Source organism: Mauremys mutica, chromosome 2 (genome assembly GCF_020497125.1).
Source record: "Mauremys mutica isolate MM-2020 ecotype Southern chromosome 2, ASM2049712v1, whole genome shotgun sequence".
In the NCBI taxonomy this organism is placed as follows: Eukaryota; Metazoa; Chordata; order Testudines; family Geoemydidae; genus Mauremys; species Mauremys mutica.
The window spans coordinates 142,409,236-142,430,142 of NC_059073.1; the positions used below are offsets into that span (position 1 = coordinate 142,409,236).

The 20,907-nt window shown below is 43.0% G+C and overlaps 1 protein-coding gene across 3 annotated transcripts in view; it reads right to left on the reverse strand.

The window, feature by feature from the left end:
- Positions 1-20,907, reverse strand: part of GFPT1 (glutamine--fructose-6-phosphate transaminase 1) — a 57,861-nt gene that overhangs the window by 11,274 nt on the left and 25,680 nt on the right. For 2 of the 3 annotated variants that reach the window (XM_045005170.1, XM_045005172.1), the window contains exons 4-14: positions 15,814-15,939; positions 13,700-13,758; positions 11,835-11,969; positions 10,259-10,320; positions 8,919-8,998; positions 8,755-8,808; positions 4,348-4,453; positions 3,112-3,275; positions 2,600-2,695; positions 1,956-2,053; positions 318-438 (exon numbers count right to left, since the gene is read on the reverse strand). In XM_045005170.1, the coding sequence (XP_044861105.1) occupies positions 318-438; positions 1,956-2,053; positions 2,600-2,695; positions 3,112-3,275; positions 4,348-4,453; positions 8,755-8,808; positions 8,919-8,998; positions 10,259-10,320; positions 11,835-11,969; positions 13,700-13,758; positions 15,814-15,939 (1,101 nt within the window). The remainder of the gene's footprint in view (positions 1-317; positions 439-1,955; positions 2,054-2,599; positions 2,696-3,111; positions 3,276-4,347; positions 4,454-8,754; positions 8,809-8,918; positions 8,999-10,258; positions 10,321-11,834; positions 11,970-13,699; positions 13,759-15,813; positions 15,940-20,907) is intronic. The other variant, XM_045005171.1, reaches the window with a different exon arrangement.

Here is a 20,907-nt window from a genome sequence, read left to right on the forward strand (position 1 = left end):
GAACAATAAGAAAACATTTAAAAAGGGAAAATGTATCCGTGTTTAACCTGATATTCCACATCATAAGATCTATTTTATTAGGCTGGGGAAAAGTTCTCTACAGAAAAGGGTACAAATTTTTTTGCCACAGGACTAGACAAAACACATTAGTACATGTACGGTAAGAATCAATCCTGCACTGGTATGAAGATGGATGAGATAAGCCTTTCCATCTCTATGGGCCAATTTCTACACTGGTGTACACCCCAGGCAATCCTACTCTGATAGCAGGATTTGGTCCTATGGATTTCTCTTTAGTAGTACAGGAGTGACCCTACCTGACTGGCTGATAAAAAAGCAGACGTCATCTCTGAAGACTGGAGTGTTTCTGTCCAAAAAGTCACTGGCTAGTTCAACCATAACAGGCAATTCAGTCAATTCTTCTAGCACTTGACGTGTCTGGTAAAATAGAGATGTCAGGAAGTTACAATGTGTTTAAACACATTTTAACAAAAGAAGCCTTCAAATTGCCAACCACTGGAATATATTACAGTCACAATACCGTTATGCAGGTTAATGAAAATATAACCCAAGACTAGACCTAGATTCAAAATCACTAGATCAGTAATAAGAAAGGTTACTTATGACCTTGACACTGCAAAAAGATGTATAGGAGCAGATCCACAAACTGGAGTAGAGTACTATTGACAAATACCACACAGCTGCTTATATAAAAAATTGTTTAAAAAGTAAAGTTATTTTACAAAACCTGTTTCATTGCAACCTGTCCAAAGAGGACGTCTAGACTCCAGCCTGGGCATTCATTAGGAAATAACATTACGGGGGAGGACGATAGCTCAGTGGTTTGAGCACTGGCCTACTAAACCTAGAGTTGCAAGTTCAATCCTTGAGGGGGCTATTTAGGGATCTGGGGCAAAAATCTGTCTGGGGTTGGCCCTGCTTTGAGCAAGGGGTTGGATTACATGACCTCCTGAGGTCCCTTCCAACCCTGATATTCTATGCTACTGAGAGCAAAACTGAATACCTATTTCAGCCCTTGATGGTCTTCTATAATTATTTGTATTACAAGAGGGGCTTTAGCCATAGACCAGGACTCACTGTACTGTACTGTACAAATCCAGAAGCCACAAACAGCCCCTCAACATTGGGACCCTTACCTTGGATCATGAAACTAGCCAGATGAGTGTCCGTTTCATTTTCAGGTTCTCAAGAGCTAATTTAATGCAGCTCGGTTTAAGTGTGATTTTTTGTAAATGTACAATCTTCCTTAAAAAAGTTAATTCCTTAGCAAATTTATGGATTATCCTGAATCCCAGGCATGTAGGCTCTCATGCTGCAACTCAACAATGTTTGAATTAGAGCTGTACCTTTGTGCCCCGCGATTATATCATATCTCAGAGGAGCAAGGTTACACATGGTTTGAACTCGGCCCTGAACCTGCAAGTGTTTATGAAATGCTGTGGCATAAAGTAGGACCACTGCATTGTGAATGGCTCTCTCTGACAATGTTCCATCAAAGCCTGCGTAGATTCCAAGGCCTGATGGAACCATTGTGATCATCTAGTCTGACCTCCTGTACAACAAAAGCCATAGAACATATATAAATAGCAAAGGAGCAAGCCAGATGTGCCCCTCTGACAGCTTTTAACTTTCTGAAGCCTTCTCACTATTATTACATTGTCCCTTTCCTTGCCAATTTTACCATATGATGAGAAGTTTTGTTTTCAGAAGTTTGCTATAGGAATAAAGAAAACTACAGGTAAACTTTTCATAAGCACTTAAGTGCAATTTTCAAAAGTGACTTGAGGACTGGGGTTCCTTAAACACCATTGAAAATCTGGCCCCAGAGTGTGTATTTCTATAGTACAATTGACTGGTCATTAAGCTGCTCAATATTCATAATAGCAGCAGCTAATTCGGCCAAGGTTTGCAAGGAAATAGTGACAACCACTTACCGCAACTCCGGCGTGGTAGCTTGTCCCACAAGCAATCAGGATTAAACGCCGACACCGCTGAATCTCCTTGATGTGATCCTTCAACCCGCCCAGATTCACTGTAACGGATTTCGACGAAAAAGTCACGGTGGCCAAGAGGCTCAAGGACACACATAACAAACTGATCTCCAAGGCCCTTCTGTATATCATCTTATGTTAAAAGAGCTGAAGTGTCTCAGTCTGTTTCTTAGCAGAGAAGGTGCCAACATAGTAGAAGCCATCATATATGGCAAAAGCAGCAAAGAGTCCTGTGGCACCTTATAGACTAACAGACGTATTGGAGCATGAGCTTTCGTGGGTGAATGCTCACTTCGTCGGATGCTCCAATACGTCTGTTAGTCTCTAAGGTGTCACAGGACTCTTTGCTGCTTTTACAGATCCAGACTAACACGGCTCCCCTCTGATACTTGACACATATGGCAAGTTTGTCAGCAGAGAATGAACTCTCCTGACACAGCTACGGAAGGCCCCTTCTTCGTAATGGCACTTCCTCTTACACAGATATAGGACTTACTTCTCTTGGGCCACACATCTACTCTATACCACCCCACCCCAAATTTGGCAGGCGTTAGATTTAAAACTGTAAAAGGATTAATTTAAATTACCAGTGTAGTCATCAAAGTTGACTCTTCCTCTCATTGTGTTAACAACAGATTCTGGTTGCTCAAAAATTTCCTTCTGCATAAATGAACTGAAATTACCTTAAAAAAAAAAAACACACAACACAAACACAATGGAAACTTTGTTATACCATTAATGCAATAAACAGGTGAACACATGGGAGCAAACATGCTGATTGTCAAAATGGTCAGGAGTGATTTTTCTCACTCCTGTACACGATCGTGTCACAGGAAGGTGCATGATGCTGTTATTTCACCTTTCATCAAGTATCAGGAATTGGTCACTGCTGGTGATCAGACACCAGACTTGATGGATTCATGGTCTGATCCAAAAGGGCAAGTTTTAGTTTCTCTTGGGGACCAATCTGGGAAACAAGGGATGCTTCTGAATGGGAGAGAGAATCCGCAGCCCCACAGTTTTGGTTATTAAACCACTGGTTCCCACTGGCAGGGAATGGCCCCATATTTAAATGGAGGAAATGGTGAAGAACTTTTACCCTTCATGATCTGCTGAAGTTCCATCTGCAGCGTCTGGACTGCACGCCCAGGGTGGTCGCCCGCTGTGCGTTTGATCCGGTGGATAGAAAGACGACCGTCCACCACAGCTGCTACGTCATCGTCTTCAAGGAAAATCACTCTGTTGGTGTGCTCAATGACAGCACTATAAAGAGAATAGACCAGTTGCCATAGAACAATACAAAGGGGATGGGGGCTAGAGCTGAGTCCATAATCCAACGTGCAATTTATTTAAAGAACTTGCACAGTTCACTTTTTAGTGTGTCATTATTTGGTTAATTTAAGACCCCACTTTTAGAAATCTCTATGAATTCCTAAGGCCAAGTGTATTACGCAACAGCGTAGTCTAATCATTGCAAGCTGCGCACTGGATTCTATTCCCACCTCCGCTGTTGACTTGGGCCATTTCTACACTGGAAAAATAGGTTTGAAAATACAAGCTTTTATCTGATGTGATTTGAAACACGACTTTGGACAGGGCAAACCATATTTAAATACATCGGCTGGTTATAGTTAACCCTGTTTACCTAGCATAGAAATGGCCTTGGGCAAGTCACTTAATCTCTGTGTAAAAGGGGGATAAGACACATGGGTATCCTAAGGCTGTATGCTTAAAGCTCTTCAAAACTCTCAGATGAAAGGAGTTGCAGAAGTCAATTATGGTCACACTTGCATGTGTTTCTGGAACAAACACTGGTACTTTACTAACATGCTAAAGACCGACGGTTTCACCAAGGATTCAACAAAGTTAGTTTTTTACCATTAGCTTTTACCCTCCAGTAGGGTTAACATAAAAGACTTTTACGGAGACACAGGGAATCAGGCATGCACAGTGTCCTTACAAGAACTGCACAACTCTCCTCATAATTTCTGCGTCTGTCTTTTTAATTTAGGCCACTGTCTTCACAAGATTTCCATTACTCACCTCTGGAATCATTAACTGATGAACTTGTATTATTACTGTGTCACTGTCCTAGTACAAGTCTTCATTAAGCTGCCTTTCACCCCCCTCCCCAGCATCAGTAAAGAGGGGCCTGCAATTTATGAATGGCAAGTAGGTGACATCTAGTTGATGTCTGTAAGACACTATGAAAGTTGTTACACACCCTTTGCTAAGTATTGATAAAGTAACAGTTGTAACCCAGGTTACCCATTAGGGCTCTAAATTTAAAGGGCATGTCAACAGTTGACTTGGAATCCATGCTGAAGAATCTCACCTCGCATCAGAAGCAAAATAGTACTCCACAGCTTTCTCTTCAACAGGGAAAAGACAGGTGGTGCTGTCGATACGGGAGAGGCTGCAGCTTCCTTTCTTGTCTTTACCTGTAATGTTATACACTGGTTTAGCAATCAGTGTCACACACACACTGCAATGTGTCAATCTTGATCATCGTTCCCAACTCACAGTACCAACATGAAGCATTATTCTGAACACTTCACATTTTGGTTGAGATCAAGAGGCTATAGTAAATTTAACACTGATGAAAACAGGCTTAGCGAAAGCAATCAGGATTTTTTTTCTGGGTAACATCATTTGTTCCCATTCTCTAGCCCTTTCTTAGTTTGCTTACACAGCACTGAAAGCTTTTTGGATTGACTTTACTTGACATTAAACATGCTATAGATATGTTCCATACTTGTAGTGTGTCTACAGAGAACTTCAATAAAAGAACTAAACTAGGAAGTCTGTACGATTCTACTCTGAAAAATGACTCAAAAATCATTTCACAAGGTTTGACATTTATTAGATACCAAGATTTTTTCCACTCACTCTGTCCTGCTTACAGGTTTAAACATTTTTCTTTTTTAACAACTGCTGTGCACACTCATCGTGGTGTTTGAGAGGCAAGCGGGACTCTCTCTCTACTTTACATCCCCATGTTTAATAAAAATTCTCCACACCAAAAGCAAACTCTCTTTCTCCTGGTCCATTTGCTGTTGGCATTTGTACAATGGCCATGGAGTACAAGAGCTCAGTACTGTTTGTGCGAGACCAGAAGTGGAGCAACTGACAAATGAGCTTCTCATAATTTTGGTCCCAGCTTGTAACATTGGCAGCCTGCAGTCTGGGCAATCAGATTTAACAGCTCATAGGAATTATTTCTGTTGGTCCAAGGAGGTGTGACTAACAGCAATGAGCCATAGGAGACATTTTTGGGATGTCGGTAGAAATTTTTCCAAAAGCCTAAAATTTCACTGAAAATTCTCTCTAGTATTTCAACATTTTTTAACCTGCTCTAGAATTTTTTTTTTCTTAACTTCAAGAAAATTGTTTACCAGTGAAGACTAAGACTGTAGTATAGTCTGAGAGACGTGGCTAACACCGGTTGCTTAACATTTGAACTTGGACAAAACACTAAACATGCCAGAGAGAGCGACCTTGCATCGGCAGGGGGTGATAAAGAGAAGTCACAGAGGATAGATGGGTTATTCTACAAGTTTCTCTTTTCTATTCTGTCTAAAATTAAAGGATGACAAATTTTAAGTTGACATATAAGGAATACACTCTACAGGCCTGATTATTTTACTTGTACTAAAATAGCATAAACTGGGTAACATTTTAATTACAGAACATGTACTTCACTGATTTAAATACCCTCCCCCCACAACAACAGCTAATATTCAGATCAATACAGCTGCAATTTAGTTAAGGTTTCCAAAAACTTTTTTCTAAAATCAAAAATATTGCTTTCATGTTGATACTGAGGAAAAATAAGGAAGTTCCACTAAACCAACAGTTCAGAGCGCTTCAGATTTCTAGGTTCCTTTCAGTTTGCAAATCAGAAAACAAAGAACACAACCACCAGAAAAGGCAGAGCAGAGATGGTACCAGTGGCCATTCTCCAAATATACCGCGCACCCTTGATTGAAACATGCAGATGGTCTTTCCCCAGGTAGGCCATTTCACTGCATCATCTTTATTATGTCAGCATTGCTTTCCATTGGATTCAATCTTTTTGTCATCAGCACTTAAGAAGTTCAGTTTCAGCAAACCAAAGCCAGCTGCATATCATCAGTGGATGTATCACTGATAAGGATTGCCTGGCTGCCACTTATTAGGATCTAACAGCAACACAGCAGCAATTCCTTGCCTTCAGAACACTGACTGCTACTGCCTACTCAGGGCTTGCATCACGGACCAAAAAAAGGGGGAGATTTTGCAGACAATTGAGGGTGGCGGGGAGAATAAAACAAGCGCTTCAAAATCCCTCGGAGCAAAAACTGCTGAGCATATTTTGATACCATATCAACCTCCACTGTAGCAATTGTAAGCATATGCTCGTTTTAAAATGCTAACATAGCACAGATTAATATTAGCTTCTACTTAATACGAGATAGTCTCTATGCTTACTTGAGCAAGGCTACATTGAATGGCTTTCAGAGGCACTTGCAAAGATGGAGTGGCATATGTTAATGTCACTGTCTGACTAAAACCACCGTCCATTATAGATAATTCCTAGGGATAATATGAAACCCTACTGCCAGCTAACAAAGGAAGAGCAGCTCATCATGCCTAGGCTGTCAGCAGAAGTTCTTACCACCAGTGTGAAATGTTTTTGAAAAGTGAGAAACCAACCAATTTATTGCATTTTAACTAGACAGACTGTGGCATGCCACAGAATCTTTATCTATGCGTACAAAGATGGAAGGAAGCAGAAATCGCCTACTCCTTACACTTCAAGGGTTAACAATAACCAGGAGCCCTACCGCATCTGGACCACGATTGCCTCCATAGCTTCAAAACCCCCAAAGACTTCCTAACACTGCCATCTTATTGAGGTCACTCGCTATTCCAAGCATGTGCATCCCATTATGACATACCTACACACAATTACATTCAGCCTTGTGGAGTCAGCACACTGTACTTCTAGGTCTGCGCTACACCGCAATCTTAGGCTCACCAAATCTGCCTCTCTCAATATCTCCCAAAGACAGTGCTTTCACCAGAATTTGGAAAAAAAAACAGGAGTACTTGTGGCACCTTAAAGACTAACAAATTTATTTTAGCATGAGCTTTCGTGAGCTAAAGCTCACTTCTTCGGATGCATAGAATGGAACACACAGACTGTGTGTTCCATTCTATGCATCCGAAGAAGTGAGCTTTAGCTCACAAAAGCTCATGCTAAAATAAATTTGTTAGTCTTTAAGGTGCCACAAGTACTCCTGTTTTTTTTGCGGATACAGACTAACACGGCTGCTACTCTGAAACCAGAATTTGGTTAATTTTGGTTGCTCCCCCCACCCCCTCTATGTTAACTTGAGGCTTTGGGTAAAATTGTCAAAAGTCAAAGACATTTTCAAAGAAACTAAGTCCCATTTAAAGTCAATGGACTTTGGGTTTTAAGTGCCTATGTTACTTTTGAACAAGGGAAACAGGCAATTTTTACCCATTAACACCAACTTCCAGGGAAACCTGTTGAACATGTGGCACAACAAACTTTTGCACGTCACCTCTCCTTGGGCTTGTATTAAATAGAACGGTAGCCATGGTCTACTCAAATAATCAGTTGTTCCCAGGTTACAAGGGGATTGTAGTTAATAAAGGTTACCTGGGTGAGCTATTGGCACAGGAAGAACTTCAACAGCACTCAGAGGGGTATTTTTTTCCTATGGCACCTTATAGACTAACAGACGTTTTGCAGCATGAGCTTTCGTGGGTGAATACCCACTTCTTCGGATGCAAGTGGGTATTCTTGCATCCGAAGAAGTGGGTATTCACCCACGAAAGCTCATGCTGCAAAACGTCTGTTAGTCTATAAGGTGCCACAGGATTCTTTGCTGCTGTTTCAACAGCACTGAGGTTCAGATTCTCCACTGGCACAAGCCCACACATTTCAATCACTGAAATGACTGCTTGCAACCACATGCTACTGACAATGAAGTCCTACTGATTTACACCAGGTGAGTATCACGCCCCATCCTTTTCTGTTAATAGAGAACTCTCCTAATTTAGCTGAACACTTTGTCAGATCGTAAGTGAAAGGTTATTTTTAAAACAGAAATCAAGTACTTGAGAAAACAGATTATTTATTAACAACCTAATGATTCATTGCAGCTAAAGGGCACACCCCAAACTCAAAACACACAAACAGATTTTCGTAAAAGAGTCTGGAAACAAGGAGCAAAAGCTGCAATTCGAACCTCATTGTATCCGTGATGTGCTGTAGATCAGATGAACTACGTTTTGCTCAAAACACAGTTCTGCTTCGGTGACAAGATTTCCCAGCATGAAAGTGGTTTCTAATTCCAATGGGGTTTAATTTCACTGTTTTTACTTTTTTTTTTTTTTTTTAAACTTATTCACTCTTTCATGCAGTGAATAATGCCGCATGGAATGAACCTATACCTAAAACATCAGTTAGCTAAGTTAACGCTCACAATGTACTATGTACATGATCACAATCACTAGAACACTGACACTTGGGGAAAAGGTGGGTTTTTTTGTATTTATTTGTGGTGTTTATAAAGAAGAAATCCCTAAATTCTGGTTTGTTTCATTTTGCTACATGGAAAGCAATAATCACATACTAAAGAGGCAGTTCTAATTTCCCTTATTTTCAATTCTTTTTCTAAGAAAAAAACAGCAGAACTTGTAGTATTAAAGGGATGTCTCAAGTAGGCACCTTTCTCCGCTTCTATGGATATTCCACCAACAGAATGATCCATAGATTGCACAGCTGAAAGTGTAACAAGAAAGAAAAAATAACTTCACACAATCAGTGGAAAATAATAATTTTAAATAGTGTAACAATGTAACTTAAAAGAGAACCAGTCACTTCTAATTTACCTGTTCTGTACAGTATTGGAATGTGGTCAGTGGAGAGCTTGTGTTCACTTCGAACTCCAATCAGCAGGGGGCTTCCTCGTCTGCAAACGAAACATGGAGCTGTAACTAATGATACACCGAGCTTCAACATAGAAGCCTTAAACCTGAGGGACTGTTGTTCGACACCAAGGTATCTAAACCAATTAACCTCATCCAGCTTGTTTTATTGAATCTCATTAACCAATTAATTGTGAAGAAAGTGAAGGAGGCTGAAAGATATAGGAAAACATGCTGATCTCAGTTACACACTAACCTTCCCCAAATGAAAATACAAATTTAGCGTTCACCCTTTCCAGGAACAGAGCTAGACAATGGGATATGAAGGCAACAAAGACTTAAAACTGGGGCAGATTCCCTAACATGAGCACTGAAATCCTGCACTTGCATGCTCAAGCCAGTGCTTTGAATGGTTATTACCCATTATATGTACGTAATGGCAGATACTAAAATTGAGGTTTTCACACCTTATTAAGAATTTAGCCACACTTTAGTTAAAATTAATGGGAATAGTGTGGCTAAATCTCTTAGCTGGCTTTTGAAAGTTTAAGTGTGGGATTTAGAGGTCCTATTAAGGCACTTGCATGATACACTTGAAAATCAAATGAACCCAATTTATTAAAAATAAATAACTAAATAACTAAATAAAAGGGGTGTCCCTCCAAGGCTTTAGGTCCCACTGCCATACATTACAAAAACAAGTCCCCGACCGACAAATCTGACTTCTCTCTCCAAGGCCCACCTCCACAGCAGCCTTCACAAACAGATTTGCCTCGTGGCATGCCCCAAAGGCCAAGAGACCTAGGTTATTTCAGAGCAGTTGTACATGACTATAAGCGAGATTCTGACCACAAATCTGGTATTGAAGTATTTCTCCAAAAGAGGCCTGTTGAAGAGTTTTGTGCTGAGATGGGGGAAAGAGGAGAAAAAAGGATGCAACACAGAAAATTTAGATTCTCACACAGTACAGCAAGAGCATCCTCTATGTAACTCTCCTCTGACTTATACACAAGCCATCATCAGCAAGAAGGGAAAGGAGTTAATATATGGAGATATACCTATCTCATAGAACTAGAAGGGACCTTGAAAAGTCATCAAGTCCAGCCCCCTGCCTTCACCAGCAGGACCAAGTACTGATTTTGCCCTAGATCCCTAAGTGGCCCCCTCAAGGATTGAACTCACAACCCTGGGTTTAGCAGGCCAATGCTCAAACCACTGAGCTATCCCTCCCTCCAAAAACGTTTTGCTTTATTGTGCTTAAAAGGGGAATACTGTCTATTGAGAGATACAATAGCAATCTTTACCTGGTGCCAACTGCTTGACCATGGTAATGGACACTTTTAAACACAAGGGCAAAAGCACCTTCCTGGAAAGAAAGGCGAAATATACAAATTATTGTACTACACTTACAGCCACATGTTTCAAACACCAGCATGCAACTTTCACCCATAAGAACACTCTTGTTCAACAAAACAACTGCCTGGTGGCACATATTTCATGGTCGCTGATTATTTCGGGTGCCTAGTTTTGAAACTATCCCGCTTAATTCTCTTGTTCTAAGCCAGTTATTTTTAAAAAACAAGACTCCCTGGTTAGGCTTAACTGCCTACAACTATAAAAGCTCTTACAAAATTCTGAATTGGTGTGAGCTGACGTACTACTCCTGCGTCTGTTCGCAAAATTGTTTGCCACTTGGAACACAAACTATGGAAAATCTGTGCATGGCCTCGGGCTGCTGCCATTTTCCTGGCATTCCATGGTTATTAACGTTAATTGTCTCCAGAACAAAATAGCACCAGGAGGAAGTAAACTACTGTTTTTATGCACAGGACTGTGCATAATATTAATTTAAAAAATCTCAGGTAAACATACATGTTTTTCAAGAAAGTTTCCACAAGAGGTCAGCATTTCTTCCATTACTGGAGTTTTACAACCAACCACCCTTAGGTCCAGATTCAGCAAAGGAAACACAGGCTTAACTTTAAGTATGTCCTAATGACGTCAATGGGACTCAAGCACAAGCTTAAATCCTGTCCTAAACAGGGATGCTCTCCTAGGACAGGGCTTTAGATTGTGACTTAATGAAGAAATATATGTACTACTGCAAACACACACACTGTGGAGAGCCCTTTTGCTACCAATAATCTTGTGCCTTTTTTTTTTTTTTCCTTTTAAACCCCACACAATCCATACTTGAACTGTGGAACTCATTGCCACAATATCTCATGTCTATAGCCATGTCTACACTAGAAGCGCTTTATCAGGACAGGAATACTGGCATACTATACCAGCTAAGTACTGCTAGTAAGGACCCAGCCATACAAGCAAAGTTGTGCTTTGTACCAGTATAGCAAAACCATCCCTGCAAGCGCAACCAACTTTTCTGATAAAAGCATACATAGCTGCACCTCCACATTAGAGGCTTCTGCTGGCACTGCTAAGTCGGGCAGGGATCATACCTTGTCCCACTCCTGACTGACAAAGCTATGCCAGCAAAAGTTTACAACGTAGATCTGGCCTACAAGCTTAGCAGGATTAAACATGAACAATATCCATAGTTGCAGTAGATAAGAATATAAATTCTTGCGCTTCACGACATAAACCAAACACTGATTGCCTGGAAGAAACATCTCCGCACAGGTTATTCTTTAATTGTCCATTATGGGATTTCTTGCACTACTCACTGAAGAATATGGAATACAGACAGCCTATTGGACTAGACCAACCATTAGTCAGCTGAGTATTGCAATTCCAGGGTTCCGACTTGCAAATATTTTAGCATAGCTTTTATTTTCATGTGAGACACCACCAGAAACATTGCCTCTGGGTCTAAAAAAAAAGTTTTAATCAACCAATTTTTAAAATTAATTAATATATTACCAGTTGCTGGATAACCCTCTCCACCAAGGTGGTGAAGCTAATGTCGTCACTTTCGCGGTTGTCGTACATGTACTTGACAAGCTTGGCAATGGTTTCTGTGTCGGTCTCAGACTCAAAATCATACCCTTTGCTTTCCTGAAAGCAAACCAAAAAACCCCAGGTTGTTATTATTGTTCATTATTTGTAATGTCTAGAAGCGCTAGCCATGGACCAGAATCCTATTGTGTTGCGCACTGTACAAACTCAGGAGAGATGGTCCCTGCCCCCAAAGAGCTCACAATCTAAGTGTAAAACAAGAGACAAACATTGATACTGACAGATAGAAGAGTACAAGGAAATAATGAGACAACAGTGGTCAGCCTGATACGCAGCGGGTCTCAGCACACCAGCACCTTAACTGCTGTCAAGTTTTCTGTAGGCATCATGGAGGGTTTTGAAGGAGGACAGGGTGGTAGCTTTGCAGATGTTTACAAGGAGCTCCTTTTAAGCACAAAGGTGCTAGTTTGAAAATGTAACAAGTGGATGATGGAGGCTGGAATCATGGGCCGATCGGAGGTGGGAGTCGATAGTGAATGAAAGAGGCTAGTTGGATGGAGCTAAGCAGTGAAGGGCCTTGAAAGTGAAGACAATTAGCTTATGTCTGATGAGATGGAGAAAGAGGAAGCAGTAGAGGGATGACATGGTCAAAGTGACAGGCTAGAAGAATTATCTTGGCGGCAGCAGCAGCATTCTGAATGGATAGGAGCAGATTATGAATGGATATTTGTCAAGGCTAGAGACAAGAATGTAGTAAATCAAGACACGAGATGACGACATTAGACACTTTGGTGGGAACAGATTCAGTGGAGCGCAAGGGGCAGAAACAGGACTGGAGAAGAACTCTAGACAGTGATTTTACACAGCAAATTCAATGATCTTAGAGATGAAAGGGAGAGGCAGAGATGGGGAAGTGGCTGGAGATGCAGATGGGCTCAAGGTTTTTTGTTAAGATGGGGAGACTGAAGCGTGCTTGTATTTTGAAGGGTAGGAGACAGAGCAGAGTGAGAAATTAAAGGAAAAGAGTAAGGGATGGAATTAGAGTGGATGCAAGGGAGATCTGCAGATGAGATGTGATGGGGCTGTTCACTGTTAATGTAGACAACAGAGGAGAGTCTTGCAGGACACACAAAAACAGTAACTGCATAGACTGCCCCTATTTAAGAAGCTCACTAAGTAAGGAAAAACAATTCAGACAAGAATTCATAAGTCTTGTCAACCAATCTCATGCACAACAAATATCTCCACAACAGTCTTCTTTCTTGTAAAATCTGTCTCACGCTACCCATAAATCAGGGTGCTCTGGATGTATGAAACTGGGTACAGGGCACGGGGGAGCTACCCTGTCAATAGCAAAGATCAAAGGATTATGGAGTCCTGTTAGCAGAATGGTCAGCTGGCAATGCAATTTCCATTACCCTCCAAAAGGCCAGAGCATCAGAACAGATCCTTCAACCTGAAAGAGAAGATTCCCAACCTCATACACATGAAGGTAGGATCAGTCCATGAGACTTGGGGGGTAATTTCCATCCCTTCAATTTCTACTCTCCACCCACAAACCAGATCAAAGCATGTGCAGCCATATGAACTGAGTTTATGGCCACCTGAGATAATCCCATGGTCACCATGAAAGCCATGAAGTCTTCAGCTGTCTCAGAAGAATCTCCAGCTTCGTATGTTAAAATCACTGGGCACCATTACCACCTGTGGTTTCCACACCACAGTAGCAAGAAATTTAGGCAACTAATCAAGGACTTTGAGATTTAACCAGCACTAGGTGCCATTATAACTTTATCCCAGAGCTTAGACACACAGCTAGTTTTACTCACCAAAAATTTTCTCAGATCTTTGTAGTTGGTTATAATGCCATTGTGGATAACAATAAATTCTAGAGAATAAAAAAAAAAGTGTTAATTCTAAAAGATATGTGAATATTTTACATACCCTAAACACCATATGAAGCATTTTATTCTAAGAAGCATATCTACACAGTAGTAGAAGCATCAAAATAGTGAACGGCTTCTATAATTCACTGCAATTTCCCTGCACAGATTGCTCTCTGTTAGCAAGGACTGTTCTAAGCTGTATGCATTAATACCATCTAGGACACTGTCTCTCAAACGTTTTTACTGGTGACCCCTTTCACACAGCAAGTCTCTGTGTGCGACCTCCCCCGGCACTTATCAACCCCCAGTTTGAGAACCGCTGATCTAGGACTTATGCGATGCCTTTCCATCAATAAATCTCATTGTGCATTACAAAGATGGAGAACTTAAGGTACAGAAATATTAAGTGCCTTGCTCATAGGCCTGTGTTAGAAGTAGACCATTGAATAACCTGTTGAGAGCAAATATTTCAAAGAAAACTCACCGATCTGTCATCTTTTGAGGGTGGTTTATTTAACTTTCATGGAATTTTAAAAAATGTATTTAATGCATCCAGCTGCCATGATGATATGCCGTGTATTAGTAAATACCAATTCCCATGACAATGTTTTCTTAGTATCATTGCATGCAATACAGAATAAAGATAATTCTCCTAATCTAAAAGATGAGAATCTAGGCCAGCCTTCGTGTGTGCCATTACCCTAAATTACTATACATGTTAATCACATCAGGTCTTAGTGCTGTGGACATTAAACATGAACAAACCATTTTCCAAAGTCAATGGTTGTATTATTTCCGTTTCAAGCATTCAGAATCACAACACATTTGAAGGAGTGGACAAAGTAGTTTTGCAGAAGTTTTGTAACCGGGAAGATTACTGAATATATTTATTATATGCTTGTAACATTTTTATGTGCAGTGCTCATCTAAACAATATACAATTAGCGATAATCCTTTTCTATACGAGCTATTATTGTATCTCAGTTGGTTGGTTTGTTTTATTTTACAATACAAAAATCAGATGGTTAGAGCCAAAATTGGTTCTATTTCAAAATCATCAGAAACTGGTGGGTAATGTCTCCTGGAATTCTAAATATCTTGGGCTTGTTTTTTAATCCAATCAGTTTTCACTGAACCACCGTTTGACAACGCTTAAATCACCCGGGATGAGTTTAACAGGGATGGAGGATGGTCGTGTGTTTAACACACAGGACAGAGAACAGGAGACCTGGGTTCTATTCCCAGCTCTGTCACTGGCCTGCCAGGTGACCTTGGGCAAGTCACCTCTTGTGCCTCAGTTTCCCCACCTGTACAGTGGGGATACTTTGTCAAGTGCTTTGAGATCTTGGAATGGCAAGTTCTGTAAGAGGTAAATATTGTTATTACCCAGCTCTGCCACAAATCATCATCTGTAAGTGAGAATGCTAACGATTATAGGTTCACCACAGTTCATAAAGTATTTTTGAGATTTGAGCTGGTGCATAGATAAGAGCCAAGCTGCCTTCTGCAGCAATACAAAGGACAAAGCAACCTTTACCAAATGACGGCCAAAAGAGAGAAATAAATAAAGAAAATTACATTATAAAAAAAACCCGTTTGTTAGCAACATCCCATTTATTATGATGGTTGGGAAAATACCTGTACAGAGATTACTGTAGGCCTTGAGATCTTACTTTTTCAGTCACTATTTATTTACTGAAGTCCCGAGGCACTATCACAATGCAAATAATTAATACGACTGCCTCTTACTGCAAGTGATTCATCATCAAAAAATAGTTTGGTGCTGTTCTCATTGAAGTCAATGACGCAACTCTGGTGGCATTCAAAAGGAGCAAGATTAGGATCATGGCTTGAAACAGAATAATGATTCCTACACCCTGCCTCCAAGCACGTGCTCTCACAGAGGCATAGGCAGCACTGCACCAATGGAGTTTTAGTATGAAGTACTGAATTAAGTGGCAATTTGCAAGAGCATATTCATCGCTCTGAATTCCTAACAGCCATTATTCTCCCCATTCACACAAATAAATACTTGCTCATGCAGTGCAGGGTCTTACCATTATTTTTATCTGAGCGCTGTGGGTGGCTATTGACGGGACTGGGCTCACCATGGGTAGCCCATCGGGTATGTGCGATGCCAAGATGTACATCAAACTCAATGTCCAGGTCCATATCCTGTTGTTCTGCAGACGGAAGTGTAAAAATGTTTCAGGACCTGATCCAATTCACATTGAAAGCAACATAAGAGATGGGTCAGGCTTTCAGAGCGTAACAGGCAATGCAGTAAGTTACATGGAGACTGAAATATTAAAGTAAAAATATAATCAGAAAACTATTATCACAAAGCAAGCAAAACGTCAGGTATACAGTTATTGGCAGTCAAGACCATGTCACGGCCCAAGCCAATAAAGTGATGATTTCTCACGTGATGAAGGATCTTTCCATGTGAGATTCACAGGCTCAGGCTGTGAACCCTTTCCTCTGAGCCACATTACTGATTAGTACCACTGACTCATGTGTACTCATTTGCAATATCAAAGAGCAAATGTTTAATTTAAACTGCCGATCTTTTAATAAATTTACCAACATGATTTTCTTCTAGGCTCTCCATTCACACAAAAATTGGAGCATTCTGAGTATTGCCTGTTAATGCCAAAGCTGTTTGTGGGCAGGTGTGAATATTCTCTAAGCTCTTCTTCGGGCAAAAAGTATCCCAACACCAGGGCATTTCCAACAAGTTCACAAAATCATTTCAGTTTTTCAGCAAAAACATCTTTGTCTCAGGAGTTCACTTGTTTTGCTACAGTGAGTCCTCAATAAGAAGCAATTAGACAACATCACTTGTTTATACTGTATATATTTTCTCCTGAGAACATTTTCAACTCTGATAATCTTTTCTCCTGCACATTGAGGAAATAGCTATGAATTTTACTTGTGTAGCTTTCGCATGCTTTTATTAACCAATAAGCCAATGGGAACATGATTGTGCATCAATGGGTGAGTCTTACAAAACTAGGACCATAATTCTCAAACATACACTTCATGAGCGATTAAGAAGCTTATAGCACTTGTTAGTAAAGAATAAACCTGTTATGTTGGACAATCATTTACTCAGTTTCTTCTCAATTGTCTGTTTCCAGCTTATCAAGCCTTCTTCAGGAAAGCTTTAGTGAGAAGAGGGTGGGAACCGGTAAACTGAGTAAAAGCTCACATACCAAGTAGTGAATTATTGTACAATATAGCAATTGGCAGCATGTTTCAACTAAGCCTTCCATTCTCCAAGTAGTTCGGTGACACGCCTGTCAGAGAACTCACATGACAAACCCGTCTATCCCCCCCAGCTCAACCCCTTCCAACTTACTATATGGCCTTCAGTTTATTTCACATACCTATAAAGATACATTAACAAAATGATTCATATGGCTGTTTTGTAAGTCTCACTCATCTGGCGATTCCATTGCTTTTTATTCTCAAAAAGAAAATAACCTTTAACAAGTCACCCAATTTTATTTTCATCCCTTGTGTTGGCCCATCATCTCTGATGCTATTGAAATATTATCTCTGCCTGACCAAGCATAATCACCTTACACAATATTAAATTAGAATCCCCAACAGTAACAATTTAGTGCCTGGAAAGTATCAAATTAATCTTCTCTTGGTAGACGTTCATCCTCTTGTTCAGAGATTACCTTTTCTGTTTTTCTTAATAGCTTTTCATAGACCATAATATAGTTTTCTAAATTGTTTTTAGTTTTCTAAATTGATTTTACCACAAGTGCTTAAATCTTACCATTATTCCAGTGTCTTTCTTTTTTACTGAATATATACAGTATAACCTTGTTTATTCAGACTTTGGACTTAGCTGAATTAAGGTCAGGTCCACGCATTTCATTTGGATCAATGAGGTTTTACTATAGACCTCTTGAGTTTATCTTAGTAATGGTAAAATTACATTAAAAGGCTACAGAATCAGTTTCTCGTAAGTTTCATATATGAGAATCCTTTAAGTTAAATAAATATGCTGTAACTGAAGTTACTAACACCTGAAAAATCAGGATATTAACTAGAAACAGACAACCATCAACTATGGTGGCAGATACCGGCAAGTTCATGCAGTGCTTACCCATACTTTACAGAAAAAAGACGGCTACTCACCGTAGTAACTGTTGTTCTTCGAGATGTGTTGCTCCTATCCATTCCAGTTAGGGTGTGCGCGCCGCGCGTGCACGGCTCTTCGGAACATTTTTACCCTAGCAACTCCGGCGGGCCGGCTGGGCGCACCCTGGAGTGGCACCGCCATGGCGCTGGATATATACCCCAGCCGGCCCGTCCGCTCCTCAGTTCCTTCTTGCCGGCTACTCCGACAGTGGGGAAGGAGGGCAGGTCTGGAATGGATAGGAGCAACACATCTCGAAGAACAACAGTTACTACGGTGAGTAACCGTCTTTTCTTCTTCGAGTGATTGCTCCTATGCATTCCAGTTAGGTGATTCCCAAGCCTTACCTAGGCGGTGGGGTCGGAGTGAAAGGCGAGCCGGTCTCCTCGCAGCAGATTTCCAGAGTGTAAGACTGCTGAGCCGAAGGCTGCATCGTCTCTGGATTGCTGCACCAACGCGTAGTGGGAAGCGAAGGTGTGGACAGAAGACCAGGTGGCCGCTCTACAGATGTCCTGGATGGGGACATGGGCCAGGAAGGCGGCCGACGAGGCGTGCGCCCTCGTCGAGTGAGCGGTGAGGCGGCATGTCCGGATACATGCCGTCACCCAGGAGGAAATCTGCTGCGAGGAGACCGGCTCGCCTTTCATGCGGTCGGCAACTGCTACAAACAGCTGGGTCGAACGCCGGAAGGGCTTCGTCCGCTCGATATAAAAAGCGAGGGCCCTGCGGACGTCCAGGGTGTGAAGCTGTTGCTCACGAGGTGAAGCGTGCGGCTTCGGGAAGAAGACCGGGAGGAAGATCTCCTGATTAAGGTGAAAGGCCAACACCACCTTAGGGAGGAAGGCCAGGTGTGGTCGAAGCTGCACCTTATCTCCGTGGAAGACTGTGTACGGTGGACTAACCGTTAGGGCACGAAGCTCAGAGACTCGCCTTGCCGAGGTAATCGCGACGAGGAAGGCCGTCTTCCAGGAGAGATAGAGCAGAGAGCACGTGGCCAGGGGCTCAAAGGGCGGACCCATCAGCTTGGCCAGAACGAGGTTTAAATCCCAGGTCGGGGAAGGACGCCGTACCGGCGGGTATAAGCGGTCCAGGCCTTTAAGAAAGCGGGAGACCATCTGGTTGGAGAAGATGGACCGACCTCCCATGGATGGACGAAAGGCCGACACTGCTGCCAGGTGTACCTTCAAGGAGGAGACCGCCAGACCTTGCTCCTTAAGGTACCAGAGGTAGTCCAGGATGGTAGGGATGGGGACTACGAAGGGATTGAGGCCTCGTTGATCACATCAGAGCGCGAAACGCTTCCATTTCGCAAGGTAGGTGGAGCGAGTGGAAGGCTTTCTGCTCTCTAGCAGGACTTGCTGCACTGCCTCCGAACAGTCCCTCTCTGCGTGGGTCAGCCACGCAGGTACCAAGCTGTAAGATGGAGGGACTGTAGGTTCGGGTGACAGAGCCTGCCGAAGTCCTGCGTGATGAGGTCCGGCCATAACGGGAGGGGCATGGGATCCCGAACGGAGAGCTCGAGCAGCAGGGTGTACCAGTGCTGCCTCGGCCAGGCCGGAGCAACGAGTATGACATGGGCCCTGTCCCTCCGAAGCTTCAGTAGCACTCGGTGTACGAGCGGGAACGGAGGGAAGGCATAGAGGAGGTGATCCGTCCAGGAGCAGAGGAATGCGTCCGACAGGGAGCCTGGCGAGCGACCCTGATAGGAGCAAAACTGGTGGCACTTCCTGTTCTCCTTGGAGGCAAACAGGTCTATCTGGGGAAACCCCCACCTCCGGAAAATTGTGTGCACCACATCCGGGCGAAGAGACCACTCATGTGAGAGGAACGACCTGCTGAGATGGTCAGCCAGCGTGTTCTGCACTCCTGGAAGAAATGAAGCTTCCAGGTGAATGGAGTGGGTCACGCAGAAGTCTCACAGGAGCATCGCTTCTGTGCAGAGGAGGGAGGAGCGGGCTCCGCCCTGCTTGTTCACGTAGAACATTGCCGTCGTGTTGTCTGTGAAGACTGCCACGCAGCGGCCTTGCAGACGGGCGCGGAAGGTGTGACACGCTAGGCGGATCGCTCTCAGCTCCCGGATGTTGATGTGGAGAGCGAGCTCTTGGGGGGACCAGGTCGCCCAGGTGAAGGTCGCCCAGGTGAGCCCCCCATCCCAATGCGGAGGCATCCGTGGTCAAGGTGACGGATGGGCGAGGACGACGGAACGGGACTCCCGCACACACGACCTCCGGGTTCAGCCACCAGCTGAGCGACGCAAGTGTCGGCTTTGTGACGGTGACTACCATGTCTATTGAGTCGCGGTGCGGGCGGTATACCGACGCCAGCCAAGATTGAAAGGGGCGAAGGCGGAGCCTCGCGTACGCCATGACGAACGTACAGGACGCCATGTGGCCCAGGAGGCGCAGGCAGGACCGAACCGTCGTCGTGGGAAAGGTGAGAAGGTCCTGGATGATGGATACCATCGTCTGGTGCCGAGAGCGTGGGAGGCAGGCCCTGGCCAAAGTGGAGTCGAGGACCGCTCCGATGAACTCCAGCCGCTGTGATGGAGCTAGAGTGGACTTCTCGGCATTGATAAGAAGGCCGAGGGACCGAAACAGGGATAGTATCTCTGACATCTGGTCCTTTACCAGCTGTCAGGATGTCCCGCGAACCAGCCAGTCGTCGAGATATGGGTATACATGAATGCGACGACGGCGGAGGGCCGCAGCAACTACTGCCATGAATTTGGTGAAGACCCTCAGAGCGGTGGACAGGCCGAAGGGTAGCACCGCAAACTGGTAGTGCGCACCGTTGACCACAAACCGCAGGTAGCGTCGATGGGGAGGGTAAATCGCGATATGGAAGTACGCGTCCTTCATATCGAGGGCGGCAAACCAGTCTCCCGGATCCAGGGAGGGAATGATGGTCCCCAGGGTGACCATGCGAAACTTGAGCTTGAGCACATACGCGTTGAGCTCCCGGAGGTCCAATATGGGTCGAAGACCTCCTTTCGCCT